Here is a 20944-nt window from a genome sequence, read left to right as displayed (position 1 = left end):
ATTTTCATAAGAATGGTTACATTTCTTTAAGAAGCTAATCCTGTTGTTACTTTTTTATTAGTTGATTATCCGGGCGTGGCACTTTTGATTTACTCCCTTTGTGTAATACAACTGTTGAGCTGGCCACTCCTTCCATAGCCAATGGGTGGGTAGGATTTTTTTATTTAAATGTTAAGTGTGTCACAGGCTCTGTGGTATAGTCACGACCTGCTGATGCTTTTTTTTTACATCAGACTGAGGCTACTATGACATATAGTGGGAGATGGCTTATCCAGGGTGGAGATAATAGTCCTATTCTAAATTGAACCAAGCTTTTCCCTAGTGATGGGAAGCAGCTTCACACAATATATTGAATGGAGGCATAGCCTGTGTTTTTTTTTTTTAAATATATACTGACTTCACATTTGACTATGTATGTATGTATGTATGTCTTTATTTATATAGCGCCATTAATATTCATAGCGCTTTACAGCAGTAATACACGTGACAATCATATACTGGAGATAACAAATAATATAAATAACACATACAGGGGAGAAGTGCTTCAGACAAAAGTACCATTTAGGAAAAGGAGTCCCTGCTCCGAAGAGCTTACAATATAATTGGATGGTAGGAAGAACGTACAGACAGAGTAGGAGGGTGTTCTGGTAAGTGCGTCTGCAAGGGGCCAAGGTTTATGTATGAGGTGTTAATTATTAGCCATGGAGCTACTCCTATGCTTCCTTAAGCAGGTGTGTTTTGAGGTGGGTAGAGAGGGTGCTAGTCAGATATTGAGGGGGAGGGCAGTCAGTGAGAAAATGAGTCGGGATGGTATATAGCGAGAAATGGATTGAAACAAAAAAAGATACGGGGATGGATGATTTATCTATGAAGACCAGACAGCCGAAAACAGATCCTGCTACTTTCCATCTACATTGACCTAAAAAAAAAAACATCCCCACATAAGCTTCATCTATTGTATTTAAAAGACCAATTAATTTGGTCTCCAGACCAAATTTACTTAAGAAGGGAAGTATTTTTACACACCGATAACTGACATCTAGCTAGGAGTAGTTAAATTTAGGATGTGATTCATCGAAAGGCTTGATTGGGTTCACGGATTCCAAATTGTGACACTGGCTATACAATATCAAAACTTAATTCACGTCAAATTGCATAAAAATGTCATCAGTCTATATGGCTAAATTGGCTTGACCAAAAATGAACTGCGTAACAGTCAAGTTTGGGAACGGATGACATACCAAAATAATCATTTTTATGCCATTTCCTGTAACGATACAATTTGTGGATCTATTGCATAAATGTCGTGGCACATGACACTCGTGTATGAGATTGCTTTACATGACCATAGTCCGTACTGATATTTTACTTGGTTGATAAACAACGTTGACTGTTGCACTAATTAAAGTCTTCAATGCAATGTATCATCATTTTGTTTGCAATAAATTCTATCCAATCCCATTTCTTTAATTTAAAAGCAAATTAGATTGCAGCTTGCATTAGATATAACAAACTGTTTCACCAGCTTTTGTGAAGCTGTAATTAACAAGATAATTGAAACTTTATAAATATTAATTAACATTGTCACACATTTTATTAAGTAAGAGTGATGTGTTTAAATAGGTCAGAGATTCTCAAACTGCGGACTGTGGGACACTGCTGGTTGCTGAAGACTTCAGTTACGTAGAAAATGCCTACAATTTAATAGAGCAGGTCTCTCCTCCCGTCATCAGTGGGGTGAGCGGCAGCTTTATAATTTGATTTCTAGTTTATGAAATATGTAATTATATAGATATATGAATACACTAATGAACAGAGATAAGTAATTATGGTGGGTATCCCATGATTATTAACACTGCAGTGGTTTGATTGAGTTCTACTGAAAATAAGTCGCATCAACAGTTTTGAGAATACACACGGATACGTTGAGTTGTTCTAATGAGATGACTTTAGACGTATGCATAATTTAATTGTGAGAAATAAGTTTACTGTAACTTTTTATTTTTTGGTTTTTCGTTCTCGTGGTAGACGGTGAACATCGTGACACGATCACAATGTAAATGTCCCCATACAGTATTTTAGATTTTAGCGGTTCAAGTGGCAAAACTGTTAACATAAAATGTCTGTTCTGGGGACAGTAATTATAATTGTCCGGAGAAGAAAAGTAGAGTTTAAAGTAAAGTAGACTATAGTGTGACCTTAGCACGGTCCTTTCAGCCTAAGAGAAAATGTAACATACTGCATATTTCAGTTAAGTTTCACTAATCAAGGCAGCCAGAAGATATAAATACAGCACTTCATTTTACCAAGAGTTCTACAACAATCGAGCCCTTGCTCAACATATTGTACATGTGCTTCCCCATGCTTAATGAGGTCTTCAGCCCATTCATTGAAAGTAGTTGAACTCTTCTTCAGCCCTGGGAAGTGGCTTTACACAGAGCAACAGGAGGATATCCAGGCACACTAACTTAAGCAAAAATAACAAATTATTCCAAGAAGAAAACCAACGTTTTGACTGCCAAGCAGCCTTTATCAAGGTGAAGGCAGCCCTCCTCTTGATAGACTGTGTGGCAATCGAAACGTTGGCTTTCTGGTTGCAATAAATTGTTGTTTTTGCTTAAGTTCGTGTACCTGGATATCCTCCTAATGCTGTATGACTGGAAGGGAACTGCAGGATTTTCCCGACCTCCATGAGCATCGGCAATTCGCCTTTTCAAGATCTGAGACGTGTGCCTGCAGAACTCTGCCTTATGAAAGTGGCTTTACATCACATGCTCTAAGGCAGGGGTGCGCAAACTATGGGGCGTGAATTTTTTTTTTGGGGGGGGGAGGGGGGCAATGGTTGCAGAGGCCCCGCGCTCTTCCCCAAGGCATTTAAATTAAATGCTGGAGTATCGCATGAGGCCTCTGCAACCTGAACTTACCGAGTTTCAGCCAGCTTCTGGACGCATCGCCATGGCAACGCAGCGGGTCACGTGTCATGCCGTCACATGACCCCGCGACGTCAATTGACACCGCACTAAGCTAAAGGGGAGAGGGCGCGAGCACTGGGGGAGACGAGGCAGGGAGGCGCAGCAACAAAAGTTTGCACACCCCTGTTCTAAGGCACCTATTTAATAACTGCAAATAGCACCGTCTGATCTAGAGGCAGAGCTTGAATCCCTTTGACCTTGACAACAAAGACTATTGGGTGAAGCTTCATCCCCTCCCCTGGTTATAGTTCACAGCTGGATAGAAAAGTAGACCTGTGAAAAGTAATTGAGCAGCCCTGTGGATATTACAGCAAGGGTGGGACACGCCAGTCCTCAAGGTCCACCAACAGGTCAGGTTTTAAGGAAATCCCTGCTTAAACACAGGTGGCTCAATCTGTGCTGAAGTAGGGATATCCTTAAAATCTGACCTGTTTGTGGCTCTTGTGGACTAGTTACCCAGCCCTGTGTTAGTCTAAACATATTAAACAGCATTAAACATTTTGCAGAGGCAGAACGAGTAGCAGGTTGACCCATTACCAAATGTATTTTACTGCAAGTACAAATTCTGAGCTGAAGAGCTGCACAGTGCTTGCTGACCTATTCCACTACCAAAAGAACAAAATAATGAGCCTCGGCAAGATGACCGCATGCTTATTGCCTTAATCACTTCACTTTTTTTTTTTTGTTTTTGCTTGTCCCTGCCCACCATAAGCCTAAGCACAGTCATTAGTATTCATGTAAATAAGGTTTTGATGCCTTTATTTTACTTGTGCTAAAATCAGACAGTGTCTATTTGTTTTTCTTCATTAAAAAGGATTTGATATATTTACAAGTTATTCTGCCTTTCAATTTTTAAGGGAGTTACAATGTGTGATTCGTGTTAACAGCCTTATTAAGTATTTAATTCACATCATACTACATTTACATTTATTATTAGATATTAGAAGTTATCCATATTTCACTGTTTGTCTGTAGCCGTTAGCCATGTTCACATGTCTTATTATGCACTTGTCCTACCAATAAAACAGCCCTGTGGGCTTCAATCTGTGCAGGACATAAAGCAAGATGTCAAATTAACTGTACCAAAATAATGAGTTAGCATTAAATGCTCATTAAACATTGATAAAAGTCATACATTCAATTCTCTTCATAGATGGTTTCAGGTGCCTAATGCAAAAACATTTATAGTGCTTTTTTGCAACCCAAACATTTGACCAGTCTTTTTTGTACAGTTGTGTGCGCGCGCGCGCTGTATATGTTTTATCTTTTACCATTTATATAAAGAACATTTAATAATTTCCTGCCATGGGGGCCTATTTTATGAGTCTCAAGCACTATATTCCCTCAAACCTCCCAAATAACATATGGAGGGAGACCTGTGCTCGAAATGGAGATATTGAAAGTATATTTAAAGTTGTAGTTCAGTCAATATCCTGCATGTGTGGGGTTTTTTAATAAATCAGTTCTGTACTGTGAGAAAATACTTGTAGCATTTTCTTTTTTTTTTAAACAACTTTGAAAGACAATTTTTTATGTATTTTAATGTAACGAGCATTTTTGTTTCTATAGCAACCCTTTAGAAAGGCACAACCCCTTCCTTTTCTGTAACAGGCTCTGGCACACCCCTTTGTGAGTCCTGCCCCCTCCACAGCCGTGCACGAGCATGGAGCACAAATGTATCAGTCAGTGCCTGGTCACATGATCTTCCCCACAGAATTGTCAGAGCAGCAGCAGCAGCAGAAAAGCAGAGTAGCTCAGAATGAATTAATTAATTAAACCTTATTCCATTGCACGTGTGTAGTTAATGTTAAAAATTAACAACTCATTTAAAATCAGATCTGTATATATCATACTGTGAACAATATCTATATTTAATTTTGTGTGTATGTGAATGTGTACAATTCAATGTGTGTGTTATTAAAATGAATAATGGCTTGTTCTTGTACAGTACAGTATAGCGCTTCTAGTTTTACATAGCACTTTACAGAGACATTTTGCAGGCACAGGGCCCTGCGGAGCTCCGCTTCTAGTTTTACATAGCACTTTACAGAGACATTTTGCAGGCACAGGGCCCTGCGGAGCTTAGGTGTGTATGTATGTATGTGTGTGTATGATATAGATATATATGCACACGCACGCATATACATGCACACATACACATGCGCACACATGCATGCACATATACACACACACATGAACATGCGCACACATACATGCGCACACGCACATATACACCCACGCACATATACACCCACACATAAACATGCGCACACGGACACATACATAGCCACGCACACACAGTGTGTATGTATATGTGTGTATATATTTATGGTATTGCTTGACCTGAGGAAGAGAGGAAAACTCTTGAAAGCTTGTCCCATGACACAAATTCTTGGTCCAAATAAAAAAAGGTATCGACAAATACTGAAGAACTCATATATTCTGGTGTGTGTATGTATGTATGTAATATATATGTGTGTGTGTGTGTGTGTGTGTGTGTGTATATAGCAGCCAGCAGCGACAGAGGACAGCAGCCAGCGGCGGAGGGAGAGAAGGACGGCATCCTGCAGCGAAGCGCGGCAGAGGATAGCAGTTGGTGGCGGAGGGAGAAGAGGACCATGTGAATGGGACAGGAGGGCGGTAGGGAGGAGTTACGCTGTGGCAGCGGCAGACACCGGAAGTCAGAGAATTCTTCTGTCAGACCGCTGGGGTGCGCACATACGTGTGTGTGTGTATACACACACACACGTGTGTGTGTGTGTGTGTATACACACACACACACACACACACACAGATCTACACACACACACACACACACACACACACACACACACACACACACACACACAGATCTACACACACACACAGATCTACACACACACACACACACAGATCTACACACACAATCTCTATCTAGACAAATCACCCAAAAATCTACTCGCCCCAGTCCCGCCTTTTAAAAAAAGAAATAAATTCCTAGTAAGAACTAATAACATTTGTTTTTGACATAACCGTTTATTTATTGTATTACATTTATACTTTACTACAATTAGTCCTTGTTACTGTACATAGTTCCTTACGTGCGTGTGTGTGTAAGGGAAAATATTGGATGACTTCACTAATCTAGTAAAAAAAAAGCCAGATATAAATGAGTGAGGGAGAGGGTGGGTGAGGGTGGGTGGTTGACGGTGAGGGTGGGTGACTGTGAGGGAGAGGGTGGGTGACGGTGGGTGGGTGACTGGGTACTTGTGGTGACACACACACATATATATATATATATATATATATATATACACACATACAAAAAAAATTATATATATATATATATATACAATCACACACACTATATATATATATATATATATATATATATACACATACACACACACACACACACACACACACACACACACACTATATATATATATATATATATATATATATATATATATATATATATATATATAGTGTATCACACACACACACCACCTTGCTGCAAACCCCCCCCCCCCCCTCCCGGGGGCAGCGCAAACCCCCCTCCATCTCCCGCATGGGCAGGGAGGCAGCCACAGGGATCAGGGCAGAAGGGGAACACATCACACGCTCCCCCCTTCACCCCCCCCCCCCCTCCGGGGGCAGCGCAAACCCCCCTCCATCTCTCGCACGGGCAGGGAGGCAGGCCCAGGGATCGGGGCAGAAGGGGAACACATTACACGCTCCCCCCTTCACCCCCCCCTCCGAGGGCAGCGCAAACCCCCCCCTTCCATCTCCCGCACAGGCAGGGAGGCAGCCACAGGGATAGGGGCAGAAGGGGGACACATCACACGCTCCCCCCTTCCCCCCCCCCTCCAGGGGCAGCGCAAACCCCCCTCCATCTCCCGCACGGGCAGGGAGGCAGGCACAGGGATCGGGGCAGAAGGGGGACACATCACCCGCTCCCCCCTTCCCCCCCCCCCCCCTCTGGGGGCAGCGCAACTCTCCTCCATCTCCCGCGCGGGCAGGGAGGCAGCCACAGGGATAGGGGCAGAAGGGGGACACATCACACGCTCCCCCCTTCCCCCCCCACCCCCCTCCAGGGGCAGCGCAAACCCCCCTCCATCTCCCGCACGGGCAGGGAGGCAGGCACAGGGAGCGGGGCAGAAGGGGGACACCACACAGCGGCAGATCGGGAGCGAGCACACGTCACTGGGAGACTCATGAATATTCATGATCTTCCACTGATTTGATAGAAGCAGATTATAAACAAATGCCAGCTTTAAAAATGTCGCCAAATTTCGCCGATCAATACATGGAGAACGGATTGACTGGCAGCTATACAGTTCTTTAGGTAATTAGAGATTGCCCACATGAAGCTATTGAAGTAAAAAAAATAAATGAAAAAAAAAAAGACTGAACTGCAGCTTTAAATGACTCCCACCCCAGACTTCCTCTAAGGATTTCCATAGACATATAGACAAACCTTGTGAGGAAGGGGGTACTAGTGACAGGCCCAACAGGATCAGAGCCCGCAACCTCTACTATTCTGGGCAGCAGCTCTAGCAATGTAAGATAAACCAGCTGCGGGTAGCACCACTGTCTGCATACATTTCAGTTCTACTTCTCACTGCTTGTACCTGTAGCTCCCACCCCTTAACATCCTTTAAAGGCAGACCACTTTCCCTTCCTTGTTGCCAGTTCGATGTTCCTTGTGCACAAAGAGCAGCACACCTAGGATACCAGGGAGCTACGTATGCTAATAGCCAGTGACAGGTGCTGCCAAGCGGCTGGTTTAGATCACACTACTACAGCTGCTACCCTGAATAGCAGAGGTTGTGTGTTCTGATCCTGTTGGACATGACACTATTGCCTTAGGTTTGTCAACATCAGTCTGATGGAATTACTTTTAGCAAGTGTGGGGTGTTAGGCATTGAAATATATTTCGCGTATCTTCCAGGCATCTAAAGTGCGCTCCTCGTTTAGCACAAGTATCTCTTCATATGTTTTTTGGACGGAGGTTTGAGGTGATGTATACACAGTGTTCAGGAAAAAGGGGACTTTGTTCATCCTAATTTGTATATTTCTTGCTTATTTTCCATGACAATTTGCACAATTGTAGGTTTGTGTAGATTAACACTATACAGTATCAGAAGCATAATTTAGGCAAAAACCCTGATATTCACTATATTGATGCTACTGTATTATGTCAAGAAGTACCAGATAATCTGCGGTAGGTTCATGTTCATTAAAAGAGAAATAGTTTTTCCTTCGTAGCTCGTAAATGTGTTAATCTAATCTGAAACATTAAGATTACTATAAAGTGTGTCCAAAATGTCTCCTCCTGCTGAAATGCGCGCCCGAAGACGAGAACACCACTGTCTGATTGCAGAACTGATATCGCATTGATGCAGCTGCTCCCATTCCTGAACGATATGTTGTTTACCGAATTCGTTTTTTCCGTCCTCATAGCGATCATCCTTTCTTAGGAAACATTTTATTTATGAAAGTTCTTTGGACCATAATTCTTTCTCTGTCTTAAGCACTTTATAACATGCTTATCTTCTTCACTGAACACCATTTTTTTTTAACTATGCACTTGATAAGGTAATCACGTTGTCACCAAATCCAAATAATATTTATTATTGTATCAAATAATTCTTTAATAATCTACTGTGACAAACCTATAATTGCTCACGTTTTCATGGAAATGGAGTGAATTTTATTTTCCTGCACGACAACACAAAATAAACGGGGTCTTGTGGTTTTTTTTGTGGTTTTTTTTTTTTTCCCCGGAGCACTATTATATAGTGCTATTAAATAGGTGTCTCATTTCAGGGATTTGAAATCCGCAACCATATTCGCATTTGTAACAAATCCGGCATGGGATTTAAAATCAAATCTGATGATGGATTTCACAAAATCAGGGTGGAACGGATCCGATGCTGAATTTGGATGTATCCACCTGGATTAGTTTTAGTGCCCTATCCGCCTTTGAATTTCTGTGTGCTGATCGGATTTTGTTAAAACCGGTTTAGAAAATCCGCGGATTGTATTTTGCCAGTTTCCCCATCTCTAAACAAGAGGGGAAGAATGCAGAGGGAAAGCCGTGAGTGTTTATAAGTTTATCGCTGAAGTTTTGATAGAACCGCCCCTCTCCTGATAAAATTGAATAAAACATTACTCGAGTAAAGATCCCCAGATTTTAAACATTACTGCACGTACAAACCGAAAGCACCAAAATGCAATTACAATATATGCAATATGCTATGAAGATGCCTAACCATGCAGAAGAGAGCAGCTCCATTCAAATGAATGGACGTAATACTGTATCTTCTACAAGGGGAAGCTACTTAACCGTATATTGAGCAAGGGTCTTAGCTGGCAATGCTACAAAACCGTTTATGCTTCCATTACCATAGTTGTCTTTTCTGGGTATTACAAGTGTAGCGGTCATGTAAAATGGCTACAGTCATCTCTCCTGCTGACAGTAAGGCCTGGTAAGTTGTGGGCATGCCAGCAGTAATTATGGAGGTTTGCCCTCACACTCTGGTGGGGTGCCCTGTGTATGGATAGGAGTGCTCACATGCTCTGACTCCATGGTTAGTGATGTCAGAGGTGTGTCAGCTTCCAGAGTGTACATAAGGCACAGCACTGTGTCTAAAAGTTAGTTCTATCTGAGTCCAGTTCTAGTAGTCTTGGGAGTTCTATTCAGTCTGGTTCAAGTGCAAGTTCTAGCAGAGGGTTATGTTATAGTAGCTGAACAGGAAGACTGTGTCCAGGGACCAGGCACAGGGCAGAGATCCCGGCGGGGATAGGGAATCCCTATTTAAGGAGAACCATACCTTTTAAAGGGAAGCACTGACTGAATATGAGTGGCTAGAAAATCTACTGCGAGGGGCAGCTAGCCCACTCAGGAAATAAAGATGTTCTCAATAAAAAACCCTCTCGTGTACATGTGTGGAGTGAATGTACAGGGAGGAGCACCACCGAGGAGTTCCTCGTCAGGACCATCCCCAAGTGACCGAAGGGACCCTGATGAGGTGGAGGCGCTGCACTGGAACTAGGTAGGACTCAACACACTACCTCAGCTGCCTGTCTGGACGGGTCCTCCCCACACACCATCATGCGGGAGACTCAGGAGTCCTGTTGCCAACAGGTGCACCACCAGACACTACCACACTGTAATGGGGACCGGTTAGACCACAGGGGCCAATGTGAGATTGGGTGGGTCAGGCCAGGTCACAAAACCCGTTACATTTGGAGGTGAGCTGCTGAGATCAGATCTGTCATCAGGACAGGCTCTAGCTAGGCACACTGGGAAACAGGGAGAGCGTCTGCTGCCACTCTGTGCTGCGTAGGGACGGACCTAGGGGTGGTCGTGGGCTGACAGGGTAGTGTCAGTTCGCAAGGACGACCTAGGGGCCTGAAAGGAGTGAGGGGTCTGGAGCCGGGCTATAGCTGACCGAGTCACTTTGAGGTAGTGCTAGTTGGTAGGACGCCAGAAGGGATAGCCTGTTAACGTGGTCAGGAATCCTGGAGAGGGTCTGCGCTAGGCTGACCAAGAGAGGTAGACGCCCCAAGTACTGCATGGCAGAGCCAGAGTATTCTAGCCCATTCCAGACACTTACCATAGGGAGCACAGACTGGGAGGAAGGAGTTACAGCAGCCACTGAGAGAGTGAGCCTAGCCTGAGGTAGTGCAACATGAGTCCAGCCTAGATCAGGTACACATGTGGTGGTGCATCTGAGCAATCTTTATTGTACTGGTGTGGTGGCTGCCCCGCAGAGCGGAGCCCCATGTACGATAACTGTTACGAGAGAATGGAGGATCCGCGTGGTGCGGAGAGCCCAAAATGGCGACCAGAGGCTGATGGGGAAGGCACCCGTGGCGTGCGCCCCACTGAAGAGCAAACTGTCGCTGAGCTGTCTTTAACTAATCTGCTCTGGAGTGGAGCGAAGGCTATGGCTGCCCCGTTTTTGTCCTGTCTGGGACACCGAGGGGCCACCCTTGAAGAGTGTGAGGACATTGTGATAACTGGGGGGGAACCCAGCGAGGAGAGCAAACAAACTGACATTTCGGGCTTAAAAGCCAACCAAAATGGCGGCTCCCGCTTGCTAGGGAGACTGCATGGGCCAGTCGCAGAGAAATTGGCTGATTCAGAACTTGCAAAAAGCTGGCCGGGAATGGCGCGAACAGCAGAGCCCCGCCCTGATGGGGGGTATGGCGCGAAAGCTATGGCTGCGCCTTCATGGACAGTGACTCACTCGGCCCCTGTGCTGAGTCAACCGCTTAGTCTATGGGACCCTCCCCTGATTTCCACCAGGGGGAGTGACTTTCAATTATGGCCTGTGGGAATGCACCCCCTGGGCCCAGGGACTGATATCCAGACGGCGCCACTACAAGAAGTAGTTCCGGCCGCGGAGGTAACGTGCAAAAAGGAGGGATATTTTGCACGAAAAGCAGCAGCTAGGAAAAGGCGGGAACTAGCCGCGGCCCAAGAATCCCACTCTGATGAGGAAATTGGCGCGAAAACGCAGACCGCGCCCACCAGGACTGAGAAAGGCGCGGCCTTAATTAAGGGGCATGCTATTCCCCTGTGGGACCCGCCCATAATTGCAACCCCTGGGGGCGGGCTACAGCTATGTCAGCGGAGGGAGGAGCCGAAGCAGGAAGTGGCTGGCACAGCAACTTCTACCAGTCAGTTGCGAGGAACCACTGACCTGGAGAGACCCATACAGAAAGTGGACCCTATTAAAAGGATGGCCTGCTCCTCCACTGTGGGCACTATGGTCTCCACCCAGCCCTACTCGGTACCCGGCGGGCTACTGGTAGTCAGGGTGGCTAACACCGAGACGGTGGTCGGGCTCTGCCTACAATGCGGGCTGCCCGGAGGCATTGTTAATACGGCGGCACGCTGCCCACAATGCGGGACACTATACTTATGGCCGATGCCGACGTTCATTCCAATTCAATCTGCTGACCCCCCGGGGGATACGGCTAGGCGTTCCGCAGAGTCCCCTGGTGCACTGTGGATCAATCGTGCAAGTCCCGGAGAAAGGGGACTGGAGTCGATAAAATCGGCTGGGTCAGCGGCAACCGAGACGGTCGGGTCACCCCCCGACCGCACTGAGAAAAGACTATCGCCCCGATCGGTGACATCTAAGTCAGGGAAGGGGGATTACTCGGATGAGGATCTCCGCGAGCTAGCGGAGGTGAAATCGAGGCCCAGGACAGAACCGGGGAGGACGACACCCCGTAGCGTGAGTAGCAGTCTGGAAAGCAGGGCATCCCCCGCAGATCCGCGAGCCGAGAGACGGAGTCCCTCCGCCTCAGGACACGGTGGCGACGGGCGAGAGACGCCTACACCCCTGCGGAATGGTAAGAAAAAGCCATTCACTTACCTTGCTCCGGTAGATGGTGTAGCGGAAACAAGGCCGTGCCAGGCCCAAGACGCACGTGCGGAGGAGATACCACTTCCGGTGGAGACGACAGCTGAGCTTCCGGATGTCGTCATCGAGGAAGAGATTCCGCATGGGGGTCCAACCCAAGATGGCGGCGCTTCCGATTCCGGGGAGGACATCACTTCCGGTGGCGACGGCGGAACAGACGGGAAAGACGCAGCGACGCTTCGGCGATCGGGGGAAGGTCCCCGATCACCTCAAAGGCCCAGGAGTTGGATGAGCGATCCGAGGACTGAGGAGGGTGAGATATCCTCATTGGACCAGTCTACGGACAGCCGAGAACGGGTCGTAACCCCGTGGGGTCCAATCGCTTGCCCTTATGTCCCATCCCACGCCCTAGATAAAACCCCTGCCCCTGTCACCTGTTCCACGGGATCCCCGCCTAGTCTGGAACTTGTGGACATACCTTTGGGGGGGGAGGAGAGACGGACTGGGGAACGACAGCGCAGTTGCGCTACGGAGGGCATTTCTCGGGGAGGGGAGAATTAGGCAAGGCCGCGGTAGGCCGGTGGTTGCCTCCTGTGAACCCCGAACCAGTGAAAAAGGCACTGGGATCATCACGGTGGTCGGTACCACGATCGGCACGGACATCGGGGGTATTCTCTGGGGGGGATGAAAGCGATTCAGGGGAGTCGCATAAGTTTAAGGAGCACCGTTGGTGGGCCCCACTCTTTGAAGTATATGCCGCATGGATGGACCGCACTCGGTTTCTCATCCGGAGGGAGGATGTGGTAGATTATTGGTGGGCCGTAGGAGAGTTCACCCCTGAACAGCGAGACAGAGAGCTGCAGGAACGGTGGTATAAGCTTGAGCACAGGGAGATTGAGCCCATGGGTCCCGACACACTGTCCGATCCTGTGGATCCTGATGAACCCCTATCATGGGTGCTACCTGGGAGGGCATGTAGGGCTGACCTAATTAGGGTCAGTAGGGCGGAACGGGCAATAATGGCTCGATACAAGTCTTCCCACGGGTTGGAGTACCCTTATGTCCCTGAACCCCTCATGGAGGAGATAGAAGAGAACAGGGAAAGGTGGCTTAGGGAAACCATCGAGATGTACCTAGTCAATAAGGGGAGTGAAGTTACTGGAAGGAGGGCAGAGGACAGAATAGATCACCTGATGCGAGTGTGGAGTATAGGGAGGAATATACACAAGCACAGGGTGACCTATAGGCCCGAGAGGGGACTGCCTAGGCACTATCATGTCATGGTCCTGGACATGGGTGGTAGAGAGGTTAAGAAACCTGACCCGAGCCACTATTATTAGGGGGTACTAAGGCATTTTGCGGGCTCGTGGCTGCTGGTCGGGGCGGGCTTGGCGGAATGTACTGTAGACATTTTGTTATGGTATTATGAAAATTTGTATGTGAAGTTAACATAATTATGTCATGTGTTACAGTGCTTCCTGGAAGAAGGCGTACAAATTTAGGTCCCTGCGAGGACGATGGGATTCACCAGGGGGAGAATGTAGCGGACATGTAAAATGGCTACAGTCATCTCTCCTGCTGACAGTAAGGCCTGGTAAGTTGTGGGCATGCCAGCAGTAATTATGGAGGTTTGCCCTCACACCCTGGTGGGGTGCCCTGTGTATGGATGGGAGTGGTCACATGCTCTGACTCCATGGTTAGTGATGTCAGAGGTGTGTCAGCTTCCAGTGTGTACATAAGGCACAGCACTGTGTCTAAAAGTTAGTTCTATCTGAGTCCAGTTCTAGTAGTCTTGGGAGTTCTATTCAGTCTGGTTCAAGTGCAAGTTCTAGCAGAGGGTTATGTTATAGTAGCTGAACAGGAAGACTGTGTCCAGGGACCTGGCACAGGGCAGAGATCCTGGCGGGGATAGGGAATCCCTATTTAAGGAGAACCATACCTTTTAAAGGGAAGCACTGACTGAATATGAGTGGCTAGAAAATCTACTGCGAGGGGCAGCTAGCCCACTCAGGCAATAAAGATGTTCTCAATCAAAAACCCTCTCGTGTACATGTGTGGAGTGAATGTACAGGGAGGAGCACCACCGAGGAGTTCCTCGTCAGGACCATCCCCAAGTGACCGAAGGGACCCTGATGAGGTGGAGGCGCTGCACTGGAACTAGGTAGGACTCAACACACTACCTCAGCTGCCTGCCTGGACGGGTCCTCCCCACACACCATCATGCGGGAGACTCAGGAGTCCTGTTGCCAACAGGTGCACCACCAGACACTACCACACTGTAATGGGGACCGGTTAGACCACAGGGGCCAATGTGAGATTGGGTGGGTCAGGCTGGGTCACAAAACCCGTTACACAAGAAACAACATTATACAAAGCGAAAGGGAGTCAATTTATAATTTGTTTTCTCATGAAAAAAAAAACCTTGTTGAGATGGTATTACGATGAGAACATTGGTGCAGTTGTTTGTTTCCGTCATCGTTGAAAAAAATATTCACAAACTTGCATTTTCTTCTAATTCACTGTTACATTTCACGAGATCACAGGAAATGTCCTGGTGAAAGCTTTAAGAATTCACATTTGTTAGCAATCCTTATTAAATTTGGGGAAACAATAATTTTCATAGTGTCAGTTTTATTGGCATTCGTACTTGCTTTTAAAATCACAATCGATAAGCAAGTTGCCATTAATTGATTGACCACTATCTTATTCTGACAGGTGACTGGACAATATCCTGTAAAGTGCCTAATTTACCCCTCATGATTATTTGCGGGTTACATGTTTAACATCCTATGAATACTCTGTACCATGGCAGGCTTCATTAAGTAGATGGTATTTGAAAGGTTTCTTAATATACATGATTATGCTACAGATAATTAGAAACTTTACCAATTCCTCATAATTGTCATAGATTTTGGGTAGTTCATGCACTAGGCAAAGCAAATGTGTTGACCAAGTGGCAGTATATGTTCATTATAACGACTGCGTCACCTGTGCTGAAGCAGGGATATCCTTAAAACCTGACCTATTGGTGGCCCTCGGTGACTGGCGGTCACCTCGGCATGTAGTACATATGATATGGAACGCAATGTATGCTGCCCCTGCACACTGGCGTTTTCGTTAGGTTTTTTTTTTTGTATTACATTTTTTCTCATTCTATAACTTTCTTTCATTAACATGGAGTACATTTATTTAGTTATTTATTTTAAAGCTTTGCTTTAATTGCAAAAATACAATCTCTTCAGGAAAAGATTGAATAGAGCTTAGCAAAAGAAAACAGAAGACACAATACTCAAAAGCCAAAGATTTTATTACTATCACCAAAATAGTTTAAATTTGTCTACTATTCTAATAACTTGAACTGTTCCAATACTTCTCTGCTATGCTACATACCTTTTTAGATGAAGTGATTCAGAACATAAATTTGCTTTTAAACATGCATTTAATAAGAATTATATCCTTTCCATTTACTTTTACACATACTGTCCCATATTACTAATCAATTATATTACATTGCATTTAACCTTTTTGCTGCCTTCCACCAAAATATGTTGCTCTCACCTCTGGCGATAAAGCAGTTGAACAATTTGTCAGAAGAAAACCAACCCAATATTTTGTTGTGCATTTCTTTTATTGGCAAGTTGATAGTGGTAGCTCTCAAAATCAGAATATTTCTAAAGGTTTTAACCATACTGGCCAACATTTGAAAGCTTATTTCACGGGGATCTGGGATGAAAACATGGAAGCTTTGTAAACCATCCATTGGTCTGCATTGGAAAAGAGGGAATTATTTCGAGGGCTATGGCAGAAATATACATTTTTATAAGGATGGAGAGTTGGTCACATGGTTTTCCTGTATGGTCGCGTGTATCGGGTAAGCATATGTAGCCTTTGTACAATAATGGCTGGTTTTCTTTTGACAAAACTGTTACTTTTTTTGCCATTGGCCTACAAAACCCAGCACTCTTCATGTTATTAGAGTAAATAAGCTTGTTTCAAGTTGGATAATTCACAAGAGCAGTGCTTTTATATCATGCATAATTCTTACCATCTCTTGTTATGTGTTCGTATTCCTTGATTTTAGTCTTGGACTACTGTACATAACAGCAAAATTACAGAAACATTTGAACATATAATTAAATAAAAATGTAATATGCAATTCTAACACTGTCACAATTACTTTTTTTTTTTTTTGCCACCTGAAAAAAGAAGCATTGTTCATTGCAGAAAGAAAGCTTCATATGAGATCATTCCTGCCAATGCTGGGTTTTTACAGTTCTTTGATTGCAAACGGTGTTTAGTTAATACAGTACGTATTTCTCAACCAGAGGACAAATATGGTGTCTCACTATGATAGTTGTAATCGGGGCAGACTTTTTGTACAAGTTTGTAGTCTATGCTGAAAAAAGCGATATAAATGCAAATGACTTTAAATGGCTTTGAGCACAACCAGGAGACATGACTCTGGATCTGCTCTTGGTAACAAATTTTAGAGGGATCAAAGTTGCACAAAGCTGTCTTCTTTGCTCTATCTGTTTTCTCATACTCAATCCGACAGTTGAAAGATTTAGAATCCTTGTTCTCAAGAGTCGACTGTGCCGATGCTTCAAATTCTACAACTTTAGAAGGAGGTACAAGGCTCACGGAAACATTCCCAAGGCCTGTTGAATTGTGACGGAAATACACACTGAAAGTCCCATTGCCGTGGTCAACTATTTTTCCTGTTATGAGAAGGTTCAGTTTGACTGTTTTGATATTTGAATGAAAGTCTCCCCATCCAAACATCTTCTTAAACTTGCCTGTTTTAACTATAGGCCTACGCTTAGTTCGCACAAGGGACTCCTGGGCCTCGGTGATGTTAGACAACCAATCCCAGAAGTTTTCAACGGTGTCGAAATACGACACCTGGCCTTGTCTTGGAAGAGTAGATTGTTTGACAAATAGCCGGAGCGGGCTGTGGAGTCTAGAATGGGCAATACTATTAACCAGAGTTTCATCGGGATCCTTGTCTTCCCACTTCAGCACTCCTGTTGCTCTTAATACTTGTTTGTCACACAAAATCTGTAAAGATAAACAAAAAAAGGAACAGATTACAATAACGAAGAAATACAATTTTGATTGCATTTAACTGCTGGGCAATTATTTGCTAAACCTTTTGTCAAATGCCTTTTTTATCAACTATGTCCTTCCATAAAGGAAAAGAAAATGACATGGTATATAGTTTATACTTTATTACCAGCAAAATGAAGACATAAAGGTAGTGATTCACAGACATAGGGTGAAGCATAAAGGAAATCTATGGAGCATTGATTACTACAAATCGTTCATGCAGAATGGGAGGCAGCCTTTCAGGTTCTTTGTGTGCTACATTTATTTTGATCATATTTGGGGTACATACTGTTTAAAGTGGTAACGTGTCCCGGTGCTTCATTTGTATGATGTAGATATGAGAAGATATTGCACGTGAAACACAGGATAAAATGATATACTGTACACACAGAGTTCTGATGAGTAAAGAAAATTTGACAAAAACTCTCCTGCAGCAATGATGAAGAACTCTTATGAGCCCATTCACATGGTCCCTAAAACTGGCTTACTCTATAATCACAGCATCCAGTACTCTCACTGCAGCCAGGGCTTCTGGATAACCCAGAATAGGAAACTACCATTCTCTTAATGGGAAGTTTACAATAATAGATTTAGATTTTGTGAGCTTTCTTTATTTTAGGTACTTCAAGAGTTAATGAACAGAACATTCTCTGATCTTTTCAATGAGTATGGATATCTGGTGTAACATGCACAACACTTTGGCAGAGTTGATTAATTGAACATCTTCCGTGAATTATTGAAAAATATTGGAAAGTTAAGTCACGGTCTATTGTAGCTTTACGATCAAGGTAGAAATAGTACATAAAAGCCTTTTGGTAGCCTAAGCACAATATGCCTTATACTGTACATACAGTAAAATTATCTTTTTTATATGGGAGATTGCCTGAGCATCTACATCAGGTGTAGCCAACTCATGTCCTCAAGGGCTACCAACAGGTCAGGTTTTCAGGATATACCTGCTGCATCACAGGTGGCTCAGTCAAAGACTTAACCACTGAGTGATCCACCTGTGCGGAAGCAGGGATATCGTGAAAACCTGACCTATTGGTAGCCCTTGGGGACTGGAGTTGGCTACACCTGATCTACACAATACCATGTTGGTTTTTCCGGAGTTTTTTTTTGTTGAATAGCCACATATATTAATGTTTTGATATTGGTATCCCTGCAAATTTCCACAACATTTATTAGTTGTTTATAGACCTCTGAAATTTAGGACATTCGGAATCAGCTCACAATTTATAGTGCATAAAGGAAACATTTAAATATGAAGAGTAGTGTCATTGATTTGCCGAAATTATCGAAGATGAGGAACACCATCATAATTACTTTCGGGTAATATGCAAATGCCTTTCAGGAATAAAAAGTAGGTTCAAGGTTAGGTAATAAGGGCTTTGTTAGTTTTTTACAAAATTAAAAATCTGAGCTGGATTTGCATCTTCATTTCAATTACATCTATGAAATAAGGGGATTCGAAGGTGACATTTATAATGAAGATGGGCAGTGTGTAATCAAAATCTAACTGGCTCAATTCTTACCATTCAAAGTTTATTAAATAAAAACAGAAGATGTAATCAAAAGTACTTTTTGGAAAAGGAGAAAACAGCATATCCACCAGAATATTTCAATTTGGATGTGGATTGCTGGTTCGAGGCTCTGAAATGGCTATTCTTAAATGTCACCATTTAGAATCCAGCTCTTTGTGACTTTTGGCAAATCACTGTCTCTGAGCCTTAGGGAGTGACCTAACCATCGGGTCCTGTAGCACTCAAAAGGACAGTCACAGCTGTCTGCTTGGCATCAATAGGAAAGATTTATTAATGCAGATTGATTTTACAGTAACAGTGGCACAACATTTCTGGACAACCCTTTTGCCATGTGCAGAAGAAGTGAACAAACTGCTCCATTAAATACCTTCACCGCAAAGTTCCTCCCCTTCAAACATAGCGTCCCAAGCATAATGTAGTCACAATTAAATAATAATTTTATGTATTCATGATGTTATTCACAAATGTATGTATTACTGTACATACAGATACTAAATGCAGTACATAAAATCTTAAATACAGTTTAAACTTGCACCATGCATAGTCTGTGACGGTATATACTGTAAAGGTTTAGAGGGGGGGAGAGAAGGACATGTGTGCGTGGGATATATGAATAAGCATGGTTGTGAATAAAAACAATGTAACAAATGACTCATAATGGTGTATGATGTATCATAGCAATGTTTCTGACTTATAAAGGAAGGTGCAGTAGAAATGCAAACAAGCATGTTCAGAGAAATATATGTACGTACATCAAGTAAGAAACATCTGTGTCCAAAGTACGCCCCCAAATATAACCAAGAGTGCACGTGGTATAACAGGACTGGCTAGGCTAGTTTTGGTTAGTCTGTTCATAAGTTGTAAACAAGGGACCATGGTAATTGGCACTAACCTATTAAACACAGCTATATATGTCACAAGGCACTGTACTCAAATATTAAAGTGGTAAAAGAATGAGATTGGTTCAACCCAATTTGTTTTAATTCTGACGGCTCGTTTACTGATGGGGAAAATGTACTATATGTATGTTGTTTAAAATGATTTTGATATTGCATAGTATGGTAACCGGGAACCAAGACCAATCCAGCTTGTATTGTTCTATTGTATCTGACCGGTTACAAATCAATGAGAAGATAAACAGTGTGTATATTCCTCCCTCCCTTTCCTTCCTTTTGAGGCTCACACTGTCCAGCTTTTTTTGCCTATCCCTTTTCATGTGGTTAATGTACCTCAGAAACCTGATCCTATTTCCCCACTACCATCGGCGGACAACTCAGCCCTCCTGTTACTAGCAGGTATCATGCACCACACGTTTAGTAATGGCCAAATCTCCGACTGGGTGGGGGAAACACCATTACATAAATGTATATAACAGTTACAGAGTAGATTAAAATGTGAGACAGCTTTAGTTTTGAAAGAACTTAGACTGGTGGCAAAAGTGAGAGTCTTCAGTAGACTGTTCCAGTTGTGGGGTGCATGGTAAGAGGAGGAGTGGCTGGATACTTGGAACCATGAACAGTCTTTTGGAGTAAGATCTCAGATAAGTGCTGCATGTGGCAGAGGTGAGGAGCTTGTTCAGATAGATGGGTAGCTTGCCAGGAAAGTATTTGAAGGCAAGACAGGAGAGATAAACCTTGCGCCTAGACTCAAATGATGACCAATATAGTTCTTTGAGCATTTTGCAGTGATGTGTGTTGTAATTGCATTGAGGACAAAGCAGCATATAGAGTTGTAGAGAGTATCAAGTTTGCCAAGGTGAGTTTGGGGTGCCGTACCATATACTATGTCCCCATAGTTTATAATTGGCATCAGCATCTGCTGTGCGATGCGCTTTCTGACCAGCAGAATTAGGGAGGATTTGTTCCTTAATGTCTCCGGAGGTCAAGCCTGATGTTTAATAGAGGTAAGTGTATATAGCACATATGGGTCTCAGAAAATATTAGTACGTGTATTTTTA

General features: G+C 43.9%; 1 protein-coding gene across 1 annotated transcript in view; it reads right to left on the bottom strand.

Moving 5' to 3' along the window:
* Positions 1–15626: 15626 nt before the first annotated feature.
* Positions 15627–20944, bottom strand: part of NXPH2 (neurexophilin 2) — a 62226-nt gene continuing 56908 nt past the window's right edge. The window contains exon 3 of the mRNA XM_075609470.1: positions 15627–17395. Within this exon, the coding sequence (XP_075465585.1) occupies positions 16655–17395 (741 nt within the window). The 3' untranslated portion in view covers positions 15627–16654. The remainder of the gene's footprint in view (positions 17396–20944) is intronic.

The sequence above is a fragment of the Ascaphus truei genome, chromosome 7 (assembly GCF_040206685.1).
Source record: "Ascaphus truei isolate aAscTru1 chromosome 7, aAscTru1.hap1, whole genome shotgun sequence".
NCBI lineage: Eukaryota > Metazoa > Chordata > Amphibia > Anura > Ascaphidae > Ascaphus > Ascaphus truei.
Note: the sequence above shows the minus strand (reverse complement) of the source record. Positions and strands in the feature narration are given on the sequence as shown.